The sequence below is a fragment of the Aptenodytes forsteri genome, unplaced genomic scaffold (assembly GCF_000699145.1).
Source record: "Aptenodytes forsteri isolate BGI_AS27 unplaced genomic scaffold, ASM69914v1 Scaffold280, whole genome shotgun sequence".
In the NCBI taxonomy this organism is placed as follows: Eukaryota; Metazoa; Chordata; class Aves; order Sphenisciformes; family Spheniscidae; genus Aptenodytes; species Aptenodytes forsteri.
This window is the reverse complement of record NW_008796042.1, coordinates 459,303-478,127: the sequence shown is the minus strand read 5'-3', so window position 1 is coordinate 478,127 and position 18,825 is coordinate 459,303. Positions and strand designations below refer to the sequence as shown.

At 43.8% G+C, this 18,825-nt stretch overlaps 1 protein-coding gene across 4 annotated transcripts; it reads right to left on the bottom strand.

The window, feature by feature from the left end:
• Positions 1-21: 21 nt before the first annotated feature.
• On the bottom strand, positions 22-18,460 carry PSEN2 (presenilin 2). Of its 4 annotated transcripts, XM_009285560.2 has the most exons (12): positions 18,387-18,435; positions 16,948-17,010; positions 13,429-13,625; positions 12,494-12,723; positions 11,381-11,522; positions 10,433-10,500; positions 9,387-9,607; positions 8,472-8,570; positions 6,643-6,720; positions 4,873-4,992; positions 4,434-4,552; positions 2,443-2,598 (listed from the first exon to the last, which is right to left on the bottom strand). In XM_009285560.2, the coding sequence occupies exons 3-12, from the start codon at positions 13,570-13,572 to the stop codon at positions 2,443-2,445; spliced, it is 1,377 nt and encodes a 458-aa protein (XP_009283835.1). In that variant the 5' UTR covers positions 13,573-13,625; positions 16,948-17,010; positions 18,387-18,435. The 4 variants fall into 4 exon arrangements, with proteins under 4 accessions (XP_009283833.1, XP_009283837.1, XP_009283835.1 ...); XM_009285558.2 differs by lacking the exon at positions 16,948-17,010 and having other exon boundaries at positions 22-2,598; positions 18,387-18,460; XM_009285562.2 differs by lacking the exon at positions 16,948-17,010 and having other exon boundaries at positions 22-2,598; positions 12,494-12,720; positions 18,387-18,460.
• Positions 18,461-18,825: the final 365 nt, after the last annotated feature.

Below are 18,825 nucleotides of genomic sequence, written 5' to 3'. Positions count from 1 at the left end.
AGATGAGAAATCACTCTATATCATTTTGAAACTTGTGTGTATGTGTGTAAATACACACATAAACACACAGTGAATATATATATTTGTAGTAAATACATATGAACTTTTACACAATTAAAACCACTCCAGTATATATATATGATATAATCCTATCATTCACCAGGACAATACATTTTGTTGCACTGACAGAATCTGTTGCTCAGTTACCTTTTAAATTACAGTTTTTATCAGTTATGCAGAATTGCTCAGTGGAAGGCCAATCTTTGGCAAGCACAAATCTGCAGAAAACCACCAGCTCCAGTAGTGATCCTTCAATATTTTAAGGTACCCCCTAAGTTTCCTTCAAATATCAACTCTGCTTTCATAGAAATAAATTGTTTCTAACAATATTCTATAACCCTGTGAAGCCAAGCAGGATTTTTTCTTCTAGTACATATAAATATTTCACATCCTCTCTACACCATGCAATGCAAAAAGTAAAATCATGTTTGCAAGTGATTGATTGTATTCTGATTTGGCCCCGTAACTGTTTTAGTTTAAAAAAACAAACAAACAAACAAAAAAACCCCAAAAACCACACCAAACCCAAACAACAAACAAAAAGAAAAACGAACTCTCACATAAACCTTAAAAATCAGCAGACAGAGCTCTAGTGATTTATGTTTCCAAAGGAAATACCTTTTAGTAATAATTAACTCTCTCTGCAGCTGTTAAGTCCAAACATTGCAAATGTAAGAAATGAGGACAGAAAACTAAACAAAGAGCAAGAATTACCTACTTGTCCAAACTGAGACACACACAACTCGTAAAAACCCTTACACACTTTTTAAAAATTTGTTTGAATCATCTGTGTGATGTCCTTGTTAAATATCAAAGTAGATTAGCTTGAACAAGTCTATTGGAAAAAGCACTACCTTAAAAATACATAGTTCAAAGCCTTATCTAAAAAGTATTTTCAGAGATAAAATTCTACATCTCTCAATGACATTGCATTATTCACAAAACCTTGCATAATGTTACATGTTGAAACACTGACATTGATTAGCTGTCAAAAGAAAACAGAGCTTATTTGCATAATAGACACTCGAGTAAAAAGAAAAAAAATCACAGAACTTGGCTATTTCTAGAAAACTGACTCTCGGAGTAGAAATAAAATTATTTTAAAAACTGGAGAAAACATTAAGGTTCAGTCAGACCTGTATTTTTTACTGGCAACAAGCACTGTGATTTTTTTTTTTTTTTAATGACCACACTTGAGGCTGTGTAAATATTCCTAGCATTAATGATGTCTTATGTAGAGTAACGTCACAGCAGGTTAAAGTTTGCACCCCCCTATTTTGATACAAACTATGACAGGGTATTTCCAAAAGAGTCCCTTTGACATTAAATAGCTATTTTAAAATTTGTAATTAAAAAAAATAATCTTTAAACAGTACCAAAAACTAGGTAAACCAAGCCTCAATCAGTGTTAAGAGAACCTCTTCGTAAAGGGAAGGTAAATCCTCCTGTGGAGTGGTTACAACAATGCACAGAAATGAGACCAGAAATACATACCAGAAGTTACAGGTCAACTGATTTACTGGAGTTGTGCAGTAATTTCTACCTTATGGTAATTTAAGGATTGTGGTATGGACCCAGAAAAAGATTTCCAAAGCGATAAAATGCTGGGAGGAGACAGGAAAAAGTATGTGTCTTCCCACGCTGAGGATCTGATGTGCTGGAACGGGCAGCCCTGCCTTCAGCTGTGAGCTGCAGTGGTGGATGCTCTCAGAACCAGAAGCCTGATGTTTAAACGTCCCACCACTGACATCCTGTCTAGATCCGTCATGGCTCACTATGTCCCACTAAGGTCAGAATAAATAGCCATTTGGGGCAATTTCAACAGAAGTTGTGTGCACAGAGGCCAGCTTATGAAGTTCAGCCTCGCTTCTCTAATGCTGACGACCAGGTGTAATGCACTGCTCTGTTCTGTGCATGCTGGCTGCTATGCTTTTCTGATTACAAGTACGACTTACTTGCACTGCGTGTTTGCACAACACTTCAGAAGTGTGAAGCATTAGCAATTCTAGAGTACAGTTAAACTTGATTGCAATTCCAGGCCTAAAACACCTTAGCTTCTGGAAGCACAGATCAGACCCTTCTCCAGTGTCCCATGCTACATACAGGTTTCTGTGCTCACAACAGCCAGTGTGCACATCAAATAAAATAAAAGTAATGCGCTGACATCAGCAGTGACCCAGGCTTTTCACTGGAGTCCAAAAGTCCTGTGAAAAATCTCAGTTTAACATGTAACTATTAGATTTTTAGTACACATCATGTCACAGAGTTAGTGTTTTCCTTACAAATATATGGCACTAAGTGTAAAACTTTATGACTTATTCCAAACAGTGTACGATACTTCACAGCAAAACTTTAAAAAGAATCCTCTAACTCCCACTTCTTCTAAATATACAGCTGGTGGGAGGCCAGGGTGTCCATGAACGGTCGCACAAGGTTGTCTGTCGAGAAGTAAAAGACCAAGCCAAAGGTAATGGAGATGGGAAGGGCAGGCAGTGCTTTCTTAAAAACAGCCAGTAATAAAAGAGTTAAGCATAAACCCTGCCAGAGAGAATAAAAAACACAAGGAGATATAGTAAGAAGCCCAGAAACATATCTGTCATCAACAAACTAATACACAAATAATAAGCTATATACACTGTACAGCAATTGAAGCCTGCCTGAGCTACCAGTGGCATGAGGTACGCTTGCCCACACCTTCATCTTTCACACAAGCTGGCCACGTATTTTCTTCAGCAATCTTGAACACAGCTCTCCGCTGAGAAAGTGGTATAAACAGCTAGTGCTGACATAAAGCCGACCCCGAGAAGTTAATTTACTTACAGATTATTTTACATTTTGTTCTATGCCATTATCTATGAAGTACTGATCCAGCAGATAAAAGCACTTAAATCCTGGTGAACCGCACAGATAAGGAGTTTCACTGGAGGACTAATACACAGCAGCATGTACTTCTAACACCTTCCCAGTTTTCCAAGTCTCTTGGGGTAAAAGAGAACAAAAAAAACCCCAAAATATCCACTGCTGTTGTTTTGACTGGATTGCTTACTATGATAGGTGAATTCTGGTTTTATCTGGATAGCAGGCCAAGAGCTGGTTTTTTGAGCATGTGTGAAAGCTTTTGTACATTTTGGGTAGACAGTATGCCTAAGTGCATTTAGGTATGGATTCCTTCTCTCATCTGAGCCCTTTCTTCTTCCTCCATGACGACAAAACTGCAGAGACACTAGGCTCCAAAAATTTTAACAGCACCGTAAAAGAAACAGAATGGGACATTTTGCCTCACGGACAGACAACAGAGAACATTCCCATCAGCGAAGGGGCCCTGTGCTGGACCCTAGGATATGGAGCCAGGTGATCCTTTAGGTTTCTCTGACCTGTGAGGTAGGAAAGCTACACTCAACACGCTTTATTTAAGTTAGTTCATTTCTAGTTCTTTCACTATCCTTGGGATCTAAGTGGGGAAAGGGAGGCCCAAGAAGGACGGGATAATTCATTTTCTTCTACCTTCTATAACTCCTGCTGTTGCCCTTCTGGCTAGTCTGGTGTAAACAGCAAGTTCCTAGTAATTATTTTCTACCTAGGTGAAAGTTCAACAGCGTGTGGTCATTAGACCTGGCAGGACCAAGTCCTTTAGCAGTTTCAGTATGATTGTCATCTGCTTTTACTGACAATTTCCAAGGATTTTTAAGTGTCCTTCCTTCCTGTTTTTTCCAGCATGAATAGAAGAACAAGATAGGTCTTCATCCTCTTATTTAGCCGTTCTCCTCAGCAAAAGGGAGTTAACCTTTTCAACTACACTTGATAATCTATGTGGAGTTCATAATATTGACTTTTGTGGCTGACAGAAGTCCGCAATCTTTAACACTGAAGCAAACACACTAACAGTTCAGCTGTAACTGTTTTCCCTGGGGCTGTTTCACCCCCACCATCTCCACACTTGGCTCTGCTCTGAGGAATCCTCCCTCCCAGCCCGTATCGTTCAGCTTCTCCCAGCGGACTTGATAATCTATGTGGAGTTCATAATATTGACTTTTGTGGCTGACAGAAGTCCGCAATCTTTAACACTGAAGCAAACACACTAACAGTTCAGCTGTAACTGTTTTGCCTGGGGCTGTTTCACCCCCACCATCTCCACACTTGGCTCTGCTCTGAGGAATCCTCCCTCCCAGCCCGTATCGTTCAGCTTCTCCCAGCGGCTGTTTAAAGCCTGTCTTTATAGACAGAGCACTGGGCTGGGAAATCCACTGGTGGTTTCTCCTAAACACCCAGCATATTACCTGCAGAGATTTAGCAGTGCTCAGCTGCTAGTACTTCTGGCAACACTGCTGTGCTAAACAGGCTGTAACTGAGTTTTTAAAAGCTTGCTCACTTACTATGAGAATGGCTACAAAGCAGGCCAGTGTAGTATTCCAGTCTCCACTAGCTGTGGCAGCTGCTTTCCCAACAAGCACACTGTAAAATATGAAGTCTCCAAGGCCCAGCTTCACACCCCCTGAGAGAAGTGGAAAAAGAAAAGTGTTACTTCTGCTCCTCCTGAACAAATTCTTGTCCCCTTGGGAGCAGGTGAAGGTTCCTGCTTAAATTGTCCGCGTCGCCAAGAGATGTCACTGGAACCACAACCCCAGAACAGATACTGCAGCAGCAAGAAGTAATACAGAGTCAGACTCAAGATCTTTGTTGCTCAGCAAGTCACAACTCTTCAAATTAACTATGATTAGGCCAAACTGGGTAACAGAGTGTTAACCACAATGAGTAAAAACGTCAGGCGCCGACTCTGACTACACTGAAAACAAGATATGAAGCTTCCCTTACTTTCCTCCTCCTCGAGTTCCTCAAAAGAAGTGATGGGGCGGGTTGGAGCAGGACTCCTCGTCTCCAACATCTGAGAGTCTGCGTGTGAAGGGCTCCTGTGGTTCTCTCTCCCATCCTCAGCTTGGTTCCACAAAAATGGGCCAAGAAGAGCAGACAAAATAAAACAAACACACACAAGAGGTAGCTACATTTATAACTTGTTTTAATGCATGAAATCTACGTTTCTGTGAAGCTTCTCTGGAATGGGTAAGCCCTTTGTTTCTTGGAGGTGTGATCATCAGGACCAATTCAAGCAGAGCCATTTAGTGGCTTTGAGGAAAACACGCATGTTATTATTTGAAACAGTCGGAAGGGTACACGTTCACAGCTTCTTTGGCAGCTACTCAGGTGTTCAATGGCTTTAACAAGTGAGTACATATGCAGAACTAAGCATTGCTCTGCACAGGCTAGAATAACAAGTAAAACCGAGTAAACTTAATATGCACTCCCACATTATTACATCTTTGGGGTGGAGGTGCTCAGGTATTCCTTAACTGGTGGTATGACAAAAATGGATGACTAAGAGGACTGCCATTTATGAGAAAAGTTCTGCCCTGAATCACACTGACATTGGGGCTGGGTGTTCACATGTAGTAAGTGGACACATTTCGTTGTTCACATATTTAATTTTTTTTTGTCCTGTTAAACACATCTAACAGAGCCCTCGGTAGGGCTTTTGGAAGCAGCCAGTCTATGATATAGTACTCTATCTGACAGTTCCTATTTTTCAGAAGTGCTCATACAAACTTTCCAGTCCATGTCAGTCTGACAGGATGCTGCCGCTGCAGATGCAAGCAGACTGTGACCTGGGACACACAGAGCTTCCACAGTGGCATTCTGTATGCCTCAGCATGTAGTTTGCTCCCGCTCTGTGCCCAGTTTCAAAGCAGGATTGTGTCCCTGCGCTTTGTTAGTATGTCAGCTGCTTTATCCTGAAATAAGCAGCATGTTCAGTTATCAAGCCTTAGCGTACATTTATTGCTTTAACATAAAAAGGTACTGTAATCTCTGAAGTGCAACAGGACCAGATGGGAAATCCTCCCAACACCACAAGTCAGATTTTATTCATTCACCTTCAAAACTGCAGTTTAACTTGCATTTCAAGAAGATAAAACCAAAGGCACAAAAATTACCACAGGACCAGCTAGAATGTAAACTTGGAACATAGCAGCTGCTGTTGGGTAACTGCCCAAACATAAGCCTTTACCCAAGGGTAAATGTAAAGACGTTCATTTTCTTTGGCAGGGTAAGTCATATTGCACTTAAAGCTAGGTAGAAGCATGTCTGCTCCGTGGCAGTGGCCTGAATGCAACACACTGCAACGCACTTAAGTTCACCAGCCCATCAGCATTATATTTATGAGCCTATGTAGTAATTTACCAACCCCAGCTAGTAAAAATATAACCCCCCACTAGCCCACTTTCAGCTTTGACTTCAGTGCATCTGAAGATGTATGTTGGATAACACTTTTGTTTGGTTTTTTTGGTTTGTTGGTTGGTTTTTTAAATAAAGGCATCCTGAATACTGGAGCTTCCTACACCGTCTGGTCATCTTTGCTGCCAGCCCAAACAGCAGGTTTCAGAACATCACTGAGTTCTGCAACTAATGTAGCAACACTGAAAAAAAATGCATCCGTCAAGGTTCAGGGGCTTACATTTACTTGCAGTCTCAAACACACACATTCTTTCCATGGGACAGTACTCTGTATAGAAGAGTAACACGCAAGCAAACCTGCATCCCATGTCTGCTGACTTGGTCCTCCTGCTGCTGTGTCTGGCTTTGCCATTCCAACTGTCCACATCATAGCAGCTAGAAGACAGACAGAAAGTAATCAGCTGCATAAAACATCGGTCACTATAGCTCAGAGGAGCTAAGTATTTAGCTGTCCCTAAAAATACAAACTCTTGCTCCTGTAAATGCTTTTAAAACACTCACTCTTAGTTGGTTTCCCTAGGCACTTAGAAGGCAAAGTGGGAGAAAATTAAGGCAGTGCATCTATTCAGTTTTTAAGAAAGTCCCAGAGCACAAATAGCTAAGAGTCAGCATAGTCTGCTCTGTAGGCTAAAGAAAGCAAAAATCCAGAACTAGGGTCCTCATCTCCTTCGTTTTCTTCCTGGCTTCTGACTCTTCTCTTCAAAGAAAACAATTGCCCAGGAAATGATGGTAGTACAAAAGGTAACCAGAGGTTAACTTACACAGCTTACTCCTCATGTTCTGCTAAAGGTAAAGCACACAAGCGAGGGGCATGCAGGAGTCAGGGTGCGTTTATCTCTGCCTGTTTGTTTTGGTTCTTTCCTGTCAAAATATTGGCTATTTCTGTTTTGGTTCCAAGAACAACTGAAGCATGTTTGGGGGTTTATTCTTGAGATGGATCCCTAAATTAAAAAGGAATACAAACCATTCTGAAGTCAGTGGAAGGGAACTCAAATCAGCTGTTTATGTAAGGGTGCATCAGTCTTCCTGTTTTTATAGAAGCTAAACTAAACAAAATAAGCCAAGGCAAATACAGTGCCTGCTTTTCCACTACAAGCTCACCCAAGGTGATGTTTTTGCATCTAGAGAGAGCCACAGAATGTGGTCTTGCAATGGAGACACTGACGTTCTTGAATTGCATTCTCCTTTAGAGAAACTCTTGTTTGTTAACTAAAACATGTGAGAGACTTCATCTAGATTGTCTCAGGTCAGTATAACAGAATCTCCAGTAAAAGGGAGGTCAGCTGAAGCCAACAGAAGCTCTGCTTGGAACATATAAAAGCATTTATATAACATTAAATGCTTGGGGAAAAAAAAAGATGAATCGGGTTGTGGGCATCCTCAACTTAGCACCTAACATTTGGAAATACCCGTTCATCTTACAAGCGATGTAATGAAAAAGTCACTGAGGCCCATGAAGCACTTAAGTCCAGGTCCCGTGAGTGTTGAGTCACCTGCCTTCCAACTGTCTTAATCTTAAGCACCTTTGTGGATAAGGGCACCGGACACCATCGTAGTTAAACAGCCCAAGAAAGCCAAGGAAGAGACGACTGATTTTGTTTGCAGAGCAATACTTGAATAGAGCCCTTTACAAAGCGAGCAGCCACACAATGAACAATAAAGCAAATATATTCTAAGCACTGCCATCCGTACAGTGCACAGAGCAAGAGGGCTACAAGAAAAGTGGAACCTCATCACACATTTAAAGTGTGTCTATAAAGTGTATGCACAAGGAATAAGTGTACTGAGCGAGCATCATCTAATCACAGAACCTCGCAAACACTACTGTCCATCTAACACAGGTTTTTGTATGCAGAACTAACGGGCATGTTCCGCACTGTATTCACGAAAGGATAAATCTACTTTTGAACATTTCAGCTTCACAAGGCAAATGTGGGCTCCCTTTGGCTAGAGTTAGCACCATTGTAACTGATAAAGAAGGCCTTCTACAAATGGTCTGTTCCAGAGCATAAATGTGCACCAATCTTAGGGCGAGGAAGTAATTAAAATAATGCTCTTTGGTTTGACACAGAAACAGGTTACGAGTTTAACCTGGTTAAAAACATTAACATTCTAATCTTACTCACAGGAATATATTAATGCAGGAAAAATGGGCTCATTTCTCTCCTGTGCAGTTTCTACCAGCATTCTCAGTGGCCCCTTGGGACAGAGAACAGCCATCAGATCTGCAAAGAGAAAAGGGCCAGACAATCTCATCTCAAACTATTATGCATATTTTACATTCTTTATCTTTAAAAAGCTATTCTCCCCTCAAAATTACATCTATCGATATTAACTGGATGATTTCCTGAATGGCAGTTTCTGCCACTTTGCATAACTCTAGCTGTTCTAGTCCCTGAAGATGTTGTTCACTTAAAATGCCATCCCCCAGGCTTAATGTAATAATAAGAGTTTTCATTGTGCTAATCCTATAAAAAGCCTCTTGAGAATACCACGTTATTTCTTTGAAAGTAGATGACAGCATTACATCGAGGTGTTAAATTTAATTAGAGGAGGACTGGGGGTACTTTGTTCACATTCCACAATCCATTGCTACGTACACTGACTGTGTTTCACATGAATGAAGGCCTTTGGTCCAGTTCCTCTTTGCCTACCCTCTCTCCTCCATCAGAGCTCCTCACCAATCTGAATGTTACCTCCCAGCCGCCTCTTGTTCTGCAGGTTCTCTTGAAACTTTTAACTCATACCAAAATCCATGATCTGTCGATAACCGTAAACAAAACCACGCCTACCATGCAGTCAGATGTGGTTCAGTACTTCCCTGACTTGGTGTTCCACTTCAAAAGACATGGTAGGGGTACAGTACCTACATGAACAAGTTAGCAAGAGACAAGCCAGGGAGTCAACTTAATTGCCCATCTGCCTCTTTCTAAAGCTGTTAGCACCATAAAGTTGTTTTTTGAATGACATACACAGTCCTGAGATTGCCTCAGAGTAACCTCTCCATGAGCCACACCTTGAGAGTCACAACCCAGACTTACCATAGATGGAGATTGCACCTAGAATCACCCATGCTGACCACTCAGGTAGATATTTAATGAAAACCAGTGCCATCAGAGCACTGATCATAATGAGATACGCTTGCTGGAGCTGCAAGGGACCTTTCCAGTGTATGCAAATCATTCCAACAGCTCCAAAATTCCAGATGACTAAGAACAGAGTGGGGTAATCCATGGCCACGTTGTACGTCTTCAATACTTCACTGGAATACAACAAGAAAATTTAGCTAAGCAATAAAAGCAACTGACACGCAAAGCATCCTACTAGCTGTAGTTAAACAAACCTCCTACTACACCAGGAGGAAGCAGGATAGAAGCAGCTCTCATCATGAAGGGGGAACCTGCCTTGCAGCCAACTGCTGCTCTTCGCTCTCTGTTCCTCCTGCAGGAGATGGACATGCTGTGTGTGCAAACAAGCACCACAGTGCCTTAGTCCTGAGGTCAACAGGGATTCCAAGGGTTTGAGCAGGCAGGATTTCAAGTCTTAACTGAACACAGGCCTGTGGCTACATGACCGTCTGCAGCAAATAAGTCATGTAAGAGTCATCCCACCAGATGCATGATGCTCACAGTTAAAGATGAAAAGTTTTAACAAGTGTCACCAGCAAGTTAAAAGCTTGGTTCTACCTGAACTGGGAGCTAAGGGAATGAGCTCAAAACAACGTAGTCTGAGAAAAAGGCAAGACAAATCAGAGAACCAACTCAGCACATAAAGTTCCTTTCCACTTGCTTCTCAACGTGTAATTCAGGGCCTCTGTACCACGAGGTTCAGCCTGTTCATTTCATGCTCATGGTATTGCTTCCCAGTGATTTTTGTAGAGTAGGCACTGTAAAATCAGGCATTCCCCATTAAAGACCTCATTTTCTATTTTTTTTTTTTTTTTTAAAGAAAGCTATCTCATTCTAACAATTTTTAAACCTCCATTTGGAGAAGGGGAGATATTCCTTTCCTTGTTCAAGTTGGGGATTTTCTGGAAAGAGGTGAGGGAGCCCTGAACTGCCAGGTTACCTGCACCATTCCCACTTACCCGAGATATATGTAGGTAAAGAGGAAAAGCAGCATCAAAGAGGACAGGATGAGCCAGCCATGGATGAACTATCAAGGGCAAGAAGAGACAGTAATTGAAGGGGCTGTTCCCCCTCGCACAGGTCACGGTGCTGCATTCACTATTGACAGAGCTTCCTATTGTCCAACAGTCTCCTTCCTCACTCCTCCTCCAGTTTCCAAAGACCCTGCCTTCCCCACTGCCAGTGAGGGAGGAGGGACAGCCAGTCACTCCCAATTCTCCCAAACTCCTACATTTTTTATTCTATCCCTCGGTGTTTGTTTTCGTTGGTTTGGCTGGGTTTTTTTTAGTCTCTTTCCTATCCATTTCCATGGGTATCCATACAGGCTCCTAGCTTAGACAGGTAAGCACATCCTCTCCGCTTGGTGGGGAGGAGGAGAGGTTTGCCCAAGGCTGTACAATAAATCCATCTCAGGGCCAAGTTTAAAAAGCAGCAATGGCCAGAGCTCAAATGCTGGGCTGGTACCACATATAACAACTCCCTGGGCACCATAAAACCTGAATGTGCCTTTCCCTCCAAGCCTTGTCCCCTTCCACCAGAGCCTCCACAGGCAGGAAGAACACCAGTTTCCACAAAGCTTGTCTGAACCTTCTTAAGAGAAGGCACTTGCAGTAAATGGTACAAACTGCAAAACTTCTTGATCAGGTGGAGAAGGCTCAGACCTGACTAACACAAAGTAGCAGGCCTTGTTTTTAAGAGCCTACCATTAGCGACAAAATAACAGCAAAGCATATTCAGGGGCACAGCTCTACCACCACTGACAAAGGCTTCTGTACAGTATGATTCTTGCTATGACTAAGATGTGGACTAGCCAGTGCAGTGCCTGTATTTCTCACTGACACGCAAGCCCCACTTGAACTCAAGTTCACAGCATATAGGTGGAAAAGGCTCTGGCATGAATGCTTTACCTTGTAGCAGCGATATTTATAGAGCAGAACTAGGAACACCGTCATTACAACAATGACGCTGATCATTATGATGGTGTTCAACACCGAGTTCAAGAGACGCTGGCCCACAGATGGGGTATCCTCACTGAAAGGGGTGTAGATCCTGCACGATAAAGCAAAAGCCATACAAAGTACGTATATTCTCTTCTAACTAACTGCCCCAAGATAAAACCAGACCTCTCTGTGTGTGGGAAAGAAGGGGAGGTATGACTGCCAAGGACAGCAAACATGAGATGTAGCCTCTGAAGGGGCTGGGCTCCAGTTAATTATCAACTAAAGATTAGTGGTCTCTATCAAAAGCACATTCCTACAGCGAAGCTGTGGCTGGCAAAGCTCTAAACAAAACAACCTAGAGTATAAATGACTTCATTTAAATTTGGTAACTTCTCTCCAGGCCACAAATTTTTATTGCATGCTCTGGACCCTCTCCATGATAACCATAAAGATACATCCCAGGTGCTGTCCTGAAAGGGGGGGACCCTTTCTTTCCACACTTGATGGGAGGGTCTTGGACTCTTTCATCACCCCGCACCCCCACCATTTTGTTTCCTTTGGTTCAGTTCAAGGGACCACAGTCCCCGTTTCTCCACCTGCCGTGTGAAGCACAGTTAGAGCCCCAGGAGTGCTCTCAGGCACAGTGAGCAAGAGCTGGATGGAATTACGTATCCACACCATGAGTCTTTAGGAACCAGAAATGTCATCAGGAAATGAGACACTCATCCAAATGAACATGCTATTCCCCGATTGCTGCCAGCTAGTGGGTGAGCAGACTAGGAGTTCAGCCTGGGCCTTTTATGCTGCAGTATGAAGCAACTTCATTATTACACTGCTCACAGGCTTCGCTTATGACAGCACTAATGAATCAGTATAATGCAGGTATGGAAAGACTTACACAGATGAACGTAGCATACTTTAGTAAGATCTTTGTATGTTTACACAGCCACCTTTAGCTGTGTAAAGGCTCTTCCAGCCTGCCAAGGAAGCGCTCTGTGTACACAGACACGCGTGCGTGGAACGTATGTGTAAAGCTAGGGATCCCATATACTCAGAGGCTGTTTTGAAGACCCCACTTACAGCTGCCCGTTTTTCTCCGTATAGAAGCGCACTGACTTTATGGTGGCGACGACAACAATCATACAAAGGGTGACAGGCACAAAGAGCATGATTACATGCTTTGCTCCATATTTCAGAGTCAGTTCCTCCTCTTCATTTTCCAAGGTGCTTTCTCTCACTGGAACACCCGAGTCAGACATATCCCCATCAGCAACATTGTTAGGGCTACGGCTGCTACCTGTTCGCCTCTTCTGAAAAGAAATATTAGCAAATATATAAGACCTTCTTTTCTTTGTGTTCAAAGTTTCATTCCATCATATTTCAACTTGTTCCTAATAGGAAGGTACCAATTGAACAATACAATTAGAAATTCTGTTACAAATAGGCTGCATTGGAGTTTTTAAACCAAAACCATGAATATCTAGGGGCCTCTTCAAGTCCAAATATATAGATGGACACATGCACATGAAGGACAAGGTGCACAGAACTGAAAAAGAAGAAACATCATCTGAGGTGGCATAAGCTTGATCAGTTCCTCCTCCCACAGCAATGCTGTGCTTGCTTTATCCTGATGCTTTGCTGGCAGCAGGACTAGATTCTGTTCTAACATTTGCTGCATTTGACCAGAACGGATAAAGGGTTTCTGGCAAAACAAGAAGGCTGAAAAGGATATCCTGCAAGAGTCATATGTGCATCAGGTCCTGATTAAAAGCCTGTATCTTTACGAAAAGGAAGGAAAAGGGAGGAGTATATATGGAGATAAAAAGGGGAAAAAGTCACAGTGGAGGAAATAGGAATAGGCACTGCTGCTGCTGGCTGAGAGAGTGACACCAGAGAAACAGCACTGGCCACAGCCAGTCCTAGAAGCCAGTCTGCTGGGAGGGATTGAGGGGTAGCAGGACTACATCTATCATCATATCCCATTTCTTCACTCCCCGGGAAGGACGCATACCTACCCTATGTGCCTGCACTTCCCCTGCTTGTGAGGCTTGCAGGCCATCCTGGTAAGAGGGTACTGGCGGGCTCTCTGCAGACATCAGGGATGTTCTCTCATTGCAGGGCTCCTCCTCGCTGTCCGAGTTGTTCATGAATGTGATCATTATTGCTTTCCCAGGGAGCACTCAGGAGGAGCACAGCCAAGCACTACTCAAGGCTGAGGGGGCAAGCAGAGCAGAAGGAATGAGAAACAGTGAACACCACAATGCAAACAACTGGAAGTCTGAAGAGGAGACAATTTCAGCAGGGAGGCTACAGCACGCTATGGAACTCCATCTCCTTCTAACAGCTGACTTAGCCTGCTGTCACCCCAGGCATGACAATCCGTTCAGTTAAAGTCACGGTGACTTTTGCGGTCAGGGAGAACAGCAAAATGCAGCACTGAAGCAATTTAATACTTTTTCTTTGCCACAGCTTTCACAGTTGCCTCCTCTATTTTCCCTCTCCCATTAGTACACCTTGACTTTCGCAAAGGAGGTTTCTCAGTGCTTAGTGTTCGTTTTGCACGGGCCAAACAAAGCTTCACCTCAAATGCTGGCTGCCTGCTAGAAAGCTAAGAGAGCTCAGCTCTTACACAACACTCCTGCAAGCATCAGGAGGTAACAGAAGTTTCTTAGTAACCCAGAGCCTTTGCTTTACATGAGCCACTAACCAGGAGGGACATGCTGTCTTCCCTGTTATGACTGTTTATTAACCAGAAGAGTTTCATAAGCAGTTCTTCTCTTTGCCCATGGACAAGGACAGGTTTGTGTAGAAAGGGAAAGACCTGTCTCCTTAGGCGAGCCACTTTTTTTTTTTTCCCCTTACGTTGCCTTGTGATTAAAAGCAAAACCACTTGGACAGGCAACAACTTCGAGTATAAAAGCGGGGGCTAGAAATGTTTGGCCTCTTTCCACCTACTACTGTGCAGAAAAACAAGCAAAGCAGTGGCACAGTGCAGAGAGGAAAGGAACAGCTCTTCTTTCTAGACACCAGAGAGAAGAGGTGCACTGCCCTGGATACTACAAAACAGCCTTAAAGCCAGGATTTCAGGAAGCTCTAAAGGCAGGTGGTAGGAAAATTCCTTTTAGCCTTTATTAAGTCAGCTTAACAAAGCAACTGGAGTAAATAAAGATAATTCAGTCACCTTTTGATTCTCAGCCACCTGTCCATAAGCAAAACCAGACCTCTAATGCATTGTTAAGCTGTAATATCTACAAGAACACCTCCTCTCCTCTGCGGTATTTTACCCAAGTATCTTGTGAGAAAAAGCCTGTGTCTCTCAGGAAATATGTCCAACTCAGAAGAGGAAGCTGAAGAAGCCATGTGACTTGCACGCAGTCACTTAAATCTGAATCATGCATTCACAGTCCAGCCAGTACCCTATGCTGTCTATCAGCCAGCTTGAGAGGCCGGATACTTTGAAGATCTGTGAGATATTCTTGCTTCTCACTAAAGAAACTGAAATCTGGCACCTTCAAGAAATTTTAGACTGTCAACTCAATCTGCCCAAGTGAAACATTTTTCAGACATCTGCTCCCCCCCTTCCTTTTCTTCAAGCCTTTTCATATCATTTTGTTCCTCTTTTAGTGATAAAAGTGGTACAGTTACAGGAAACAAAGGGGTAGCCCTCGAGCCGGGCCAGTCAGCTTCACAGTAACACTGTATTCTCACTGAGTGAGATGCCTAACACCTGCATTTGTGTGCTTATTTCTTACAGAGCCCGAAGTCTCCACTCTGGGTACTTAACACGCCCTTCTGACTGAATATGTGGGGGCTCATAATTTATAGTTGAGAGCCTAGATTCTGGTTCAGTTATAGGATTTAGGCCTTCTTTAAAGAAGTCGGGTACATAGTCATTCAATCATGACACTTCTGGATCTGTGAACAGGTTAAGTTATGCATGCCATGGGATCTGTGACCCACGGAATTTAAATAACTCTCAAAACCTTCTGCCCATGTCAGAGACCAGGGAAGAAATAAAGATCTACTCTCTGATAGTTTGGGACCGATATTAGGTTTTGACAACCCATCAAAAATATTAAAGAACTTTTTCTCCCACTATTTAAGAAACTGCAACACAATTTTTGCTATATGAACAGAGAAATTCTGCAGAGGATTTAGAAGGGACAGCCAATTAGCCTACTTTCAACACCCTAGTTGTGCCCACTGGAGGAGTTAAACCAATAGCAAAAACACAGTACTAATTACTAACCTCCACGATTACATGGAAGAAGAATCTTATTTGTAATACAGCTGGTTTTAAGCTGGACATTTTCTGTTATTCTCCCTCAACAAGGATATGGACAAATGCAAAGATGCAACAATACTTGTGGTCAGCAGGCAGGCTCAGGCCTGAACACAGCTTTACTGTCCCTTGTTTACAAGGCTTTGGTTTCAGTGAGGGCTGACACAAACAGAGCCCAATGCATCTGGGATTTTACAGGAGCTCCTGTAGCAACCAGCCCTCAACAAATCCTCAGACGCTGTACTCACAGCTGCCTTAAACTGACCTAAATATGTGGTCCTGCCACAGGGGTTGTCCCACAACCCTCAGTCTCTCTGGTGCCAACACCAGGTGCTCATCAGCTGTCTAGCTCCTTTGAAAAAACAATGGGCACTTGTTTTCCTTTGCTTTCACAGAGCCAGGTTCCAGCAGGACCGGCTCCCTGGCTGGCTATGCGAGCAGCCCCAGTGCTCACAGGAGGAAAAGGGAGCACTGGGCCATCCCCCTTCCAGCAGGGTCCAGCCTTACGGTGGCGAGCCCTCTGCTCACTCCCCGACAACCAGCCCACCCTCACCTCAGGTCTGCAACACCTATGGCAGCATGGCTCTTAGCCAAGCAGCGGTCTTTGACATACGGTTTGCAGAGGCAGGAGCACCGGCCCTCCCCCTCTGCCCCACCATGGATGCAGCAGGGAGTTTGTCTAATGCCACTATTTATTCATCAGAGCTGCACTTTGAACGGGCACCAAGGCTGTGCTGGCTGCCAGAGAGAGCTTTGGTTTAAGCAGTCTGTCCTTCAGGGGAGGAAGGACCAGCCTGGTCACTCTCACATCCACCTACCCAGCGCAGCGGGAAAGAAGAGAAAGCTTCTGCCCTGGGGGCTGGCTTGCCAAACAGAAAGGGAGCCACAGAGCACCAATATCATTTCACCAGTTAAACTAAGGGAAGAGGCCTTGCAGAGATGATTTCTGCCTCCCAAGGATGCTGGGTACCCCATAATGGAAAGCACGGGAACCTTCTTTCCTACTCGTGCGCATGACACCAAATATATCGGTGCGTACTGACTGTGTTTCCCTAGGCTGAGCTGAAAAGGGGGAAGGACAGTTCAGGAAAGGAAAGCATGGAGGGCTGAAACAAGCACACTTCCCTTCTGGCTATAGCAACAGGAGGAGCTTTCGGGGTGGGGTGGAAATGCAAGCTGTATCTATATTCACAGAAAGCTATAGAGCATGGTCTACCAAACACAGTAAACGAAGCAGATGAACAATACGTGCCAGACCACCATCAATCTGATCCAGTAGGTTGCAGGGCATCAGGCAAGGTTTTCCTCTTTTCCTCTGTGGATGGATTCAAACCATTAGGTCCCGTTCAAAAATCATATGATTTTTAAGAGCCAAAAGACCAAACTCTCAAAACCGTACGGCAAAAACGAAAGGGGACAAAAACTAGGTCAGTAGTAAGTACTTATAATGGAGCAGCTGAGGTGGGAATATGACTCCTGCTTTACAGCAGTCTTGTGAAGCCTGCAGGAGAGCAGGAGTCACCATTTCTCTCGTTCCAGATGTCCTTCGTGCAAGGGACCTCCTTCCTCAACTGCGATAAATCAGCTTTATGGATTTTGATGAAACTGGGCCAATTCACACTAACATTAGGATCTAGCCTCAGTTTGCCTTTTCATTTCATGCTGCAGTATCACTGTGCTGCAAACAAACCTAAATCCTTTGCTTTGCATTTCATCCATCACAAATAATACCAGTACAATATACAGCACAGAACAGCTGCTACAGGCTGGCAGAATACTTAATAATCCACCTGAGAGTTAAAATGCCTGCTTATATGTATTGTTCTCTTTCATGGCAATTAGATGAAGAGAATTAGTTTTCCTTTGCTATGTTTAGATCAAGGGAAAGCTTTGGGCTGACACTGACAGCCCGATTCTCTTCTAAGTTTCGGCTGTAGTAATCACTGCTGTTGGCAAATACGAAGAAGAGGAAAAAACTTTGAAGAAATCCTAAGTGGTGGGGCCAAAATTAGGAGGAAAGATTTCCAGGTTCTTGCCCATAAATAAAACCAGAACGTGCATGGTGCTAAAATGACCAGGGGTCTTGGAACACCATCTCAGTGGTCAAAAGAGAACTTGCAAATGCCGTTCACTTTCAGCCCCAGAATGCAAAAATAACAAAACATGAGATACTATGGGAAGTTGTAAGGATTTGTAGCCTTCTTTCTCCTTTTTAGGGCACACCAACATAGCTGAACCAGCACTACTTTCTTTTGCCCCACATGAAAGGCACCGCATAGCCCCAAAGGGTTATTTTGCTGGCAGAGCTGAAATCAGACCCTCCCCAAGAGCGTCAGAAGGATTATTTGCCAGCAAATAATACACTAGCAGTCAACTTCTCGTCACAGCATAAAAGCGCCACAGCCCTGCAGACCTACTTACACCAGTAAAACCTCAAAGCCTGGGTCAGCCTTCACACGCAGGAGCAGCTACTCGCGTTGGTCCTAATGCTGCCAGGGGCATCTGAGCCAGCAGGTGCTGGAGGTGACACACCGGGGACACCCAAGGACACCTGTCTTGGGGCTGGGTTCCCGCGTCCTACCCGAGCGCCTGGGGCACCGGGGGCAGCCAGCCACAGGGGCACAGAGCCCCAGGTGCCCCCGCTCCCCCCCGGGGCCCACCACCAGCCGCTGGCGGGCACAGCGTACACACCGGGGCCGCGGGGCTGGGTCAGCTTCCGTGTCTGTCCAAGCGCATGGCCAACCCGGCCACGCACACAGCGGCTGGCGGAGAGAAAGAGACAACAAACACTTTAAAAAAAAAAAGAAAAAAGACAAAAAAAACCCCTGCCAGGCAGAGACTTTGCAGGAGGCCGGGAGGAGACCTCGCACCCATGCAGGCCTTCTCCCCAGCTACCCTTTCTAATGCTTAAAAATCTGGTTGCCATTGAAGGTGTGCCGGCAGCGCTTCCAAGTGAAATCCTGGATTGCAGGCAGGAATGCCACCGCCCAGGAGAAATATATATACATATATTTTTATATTTTACACGTATATACACACAAACACATTTATAAAAACATATTTTATATATACACACATATATATAAAATATGCAAGTGTATAAAAATATACGTATATACGTACACACACA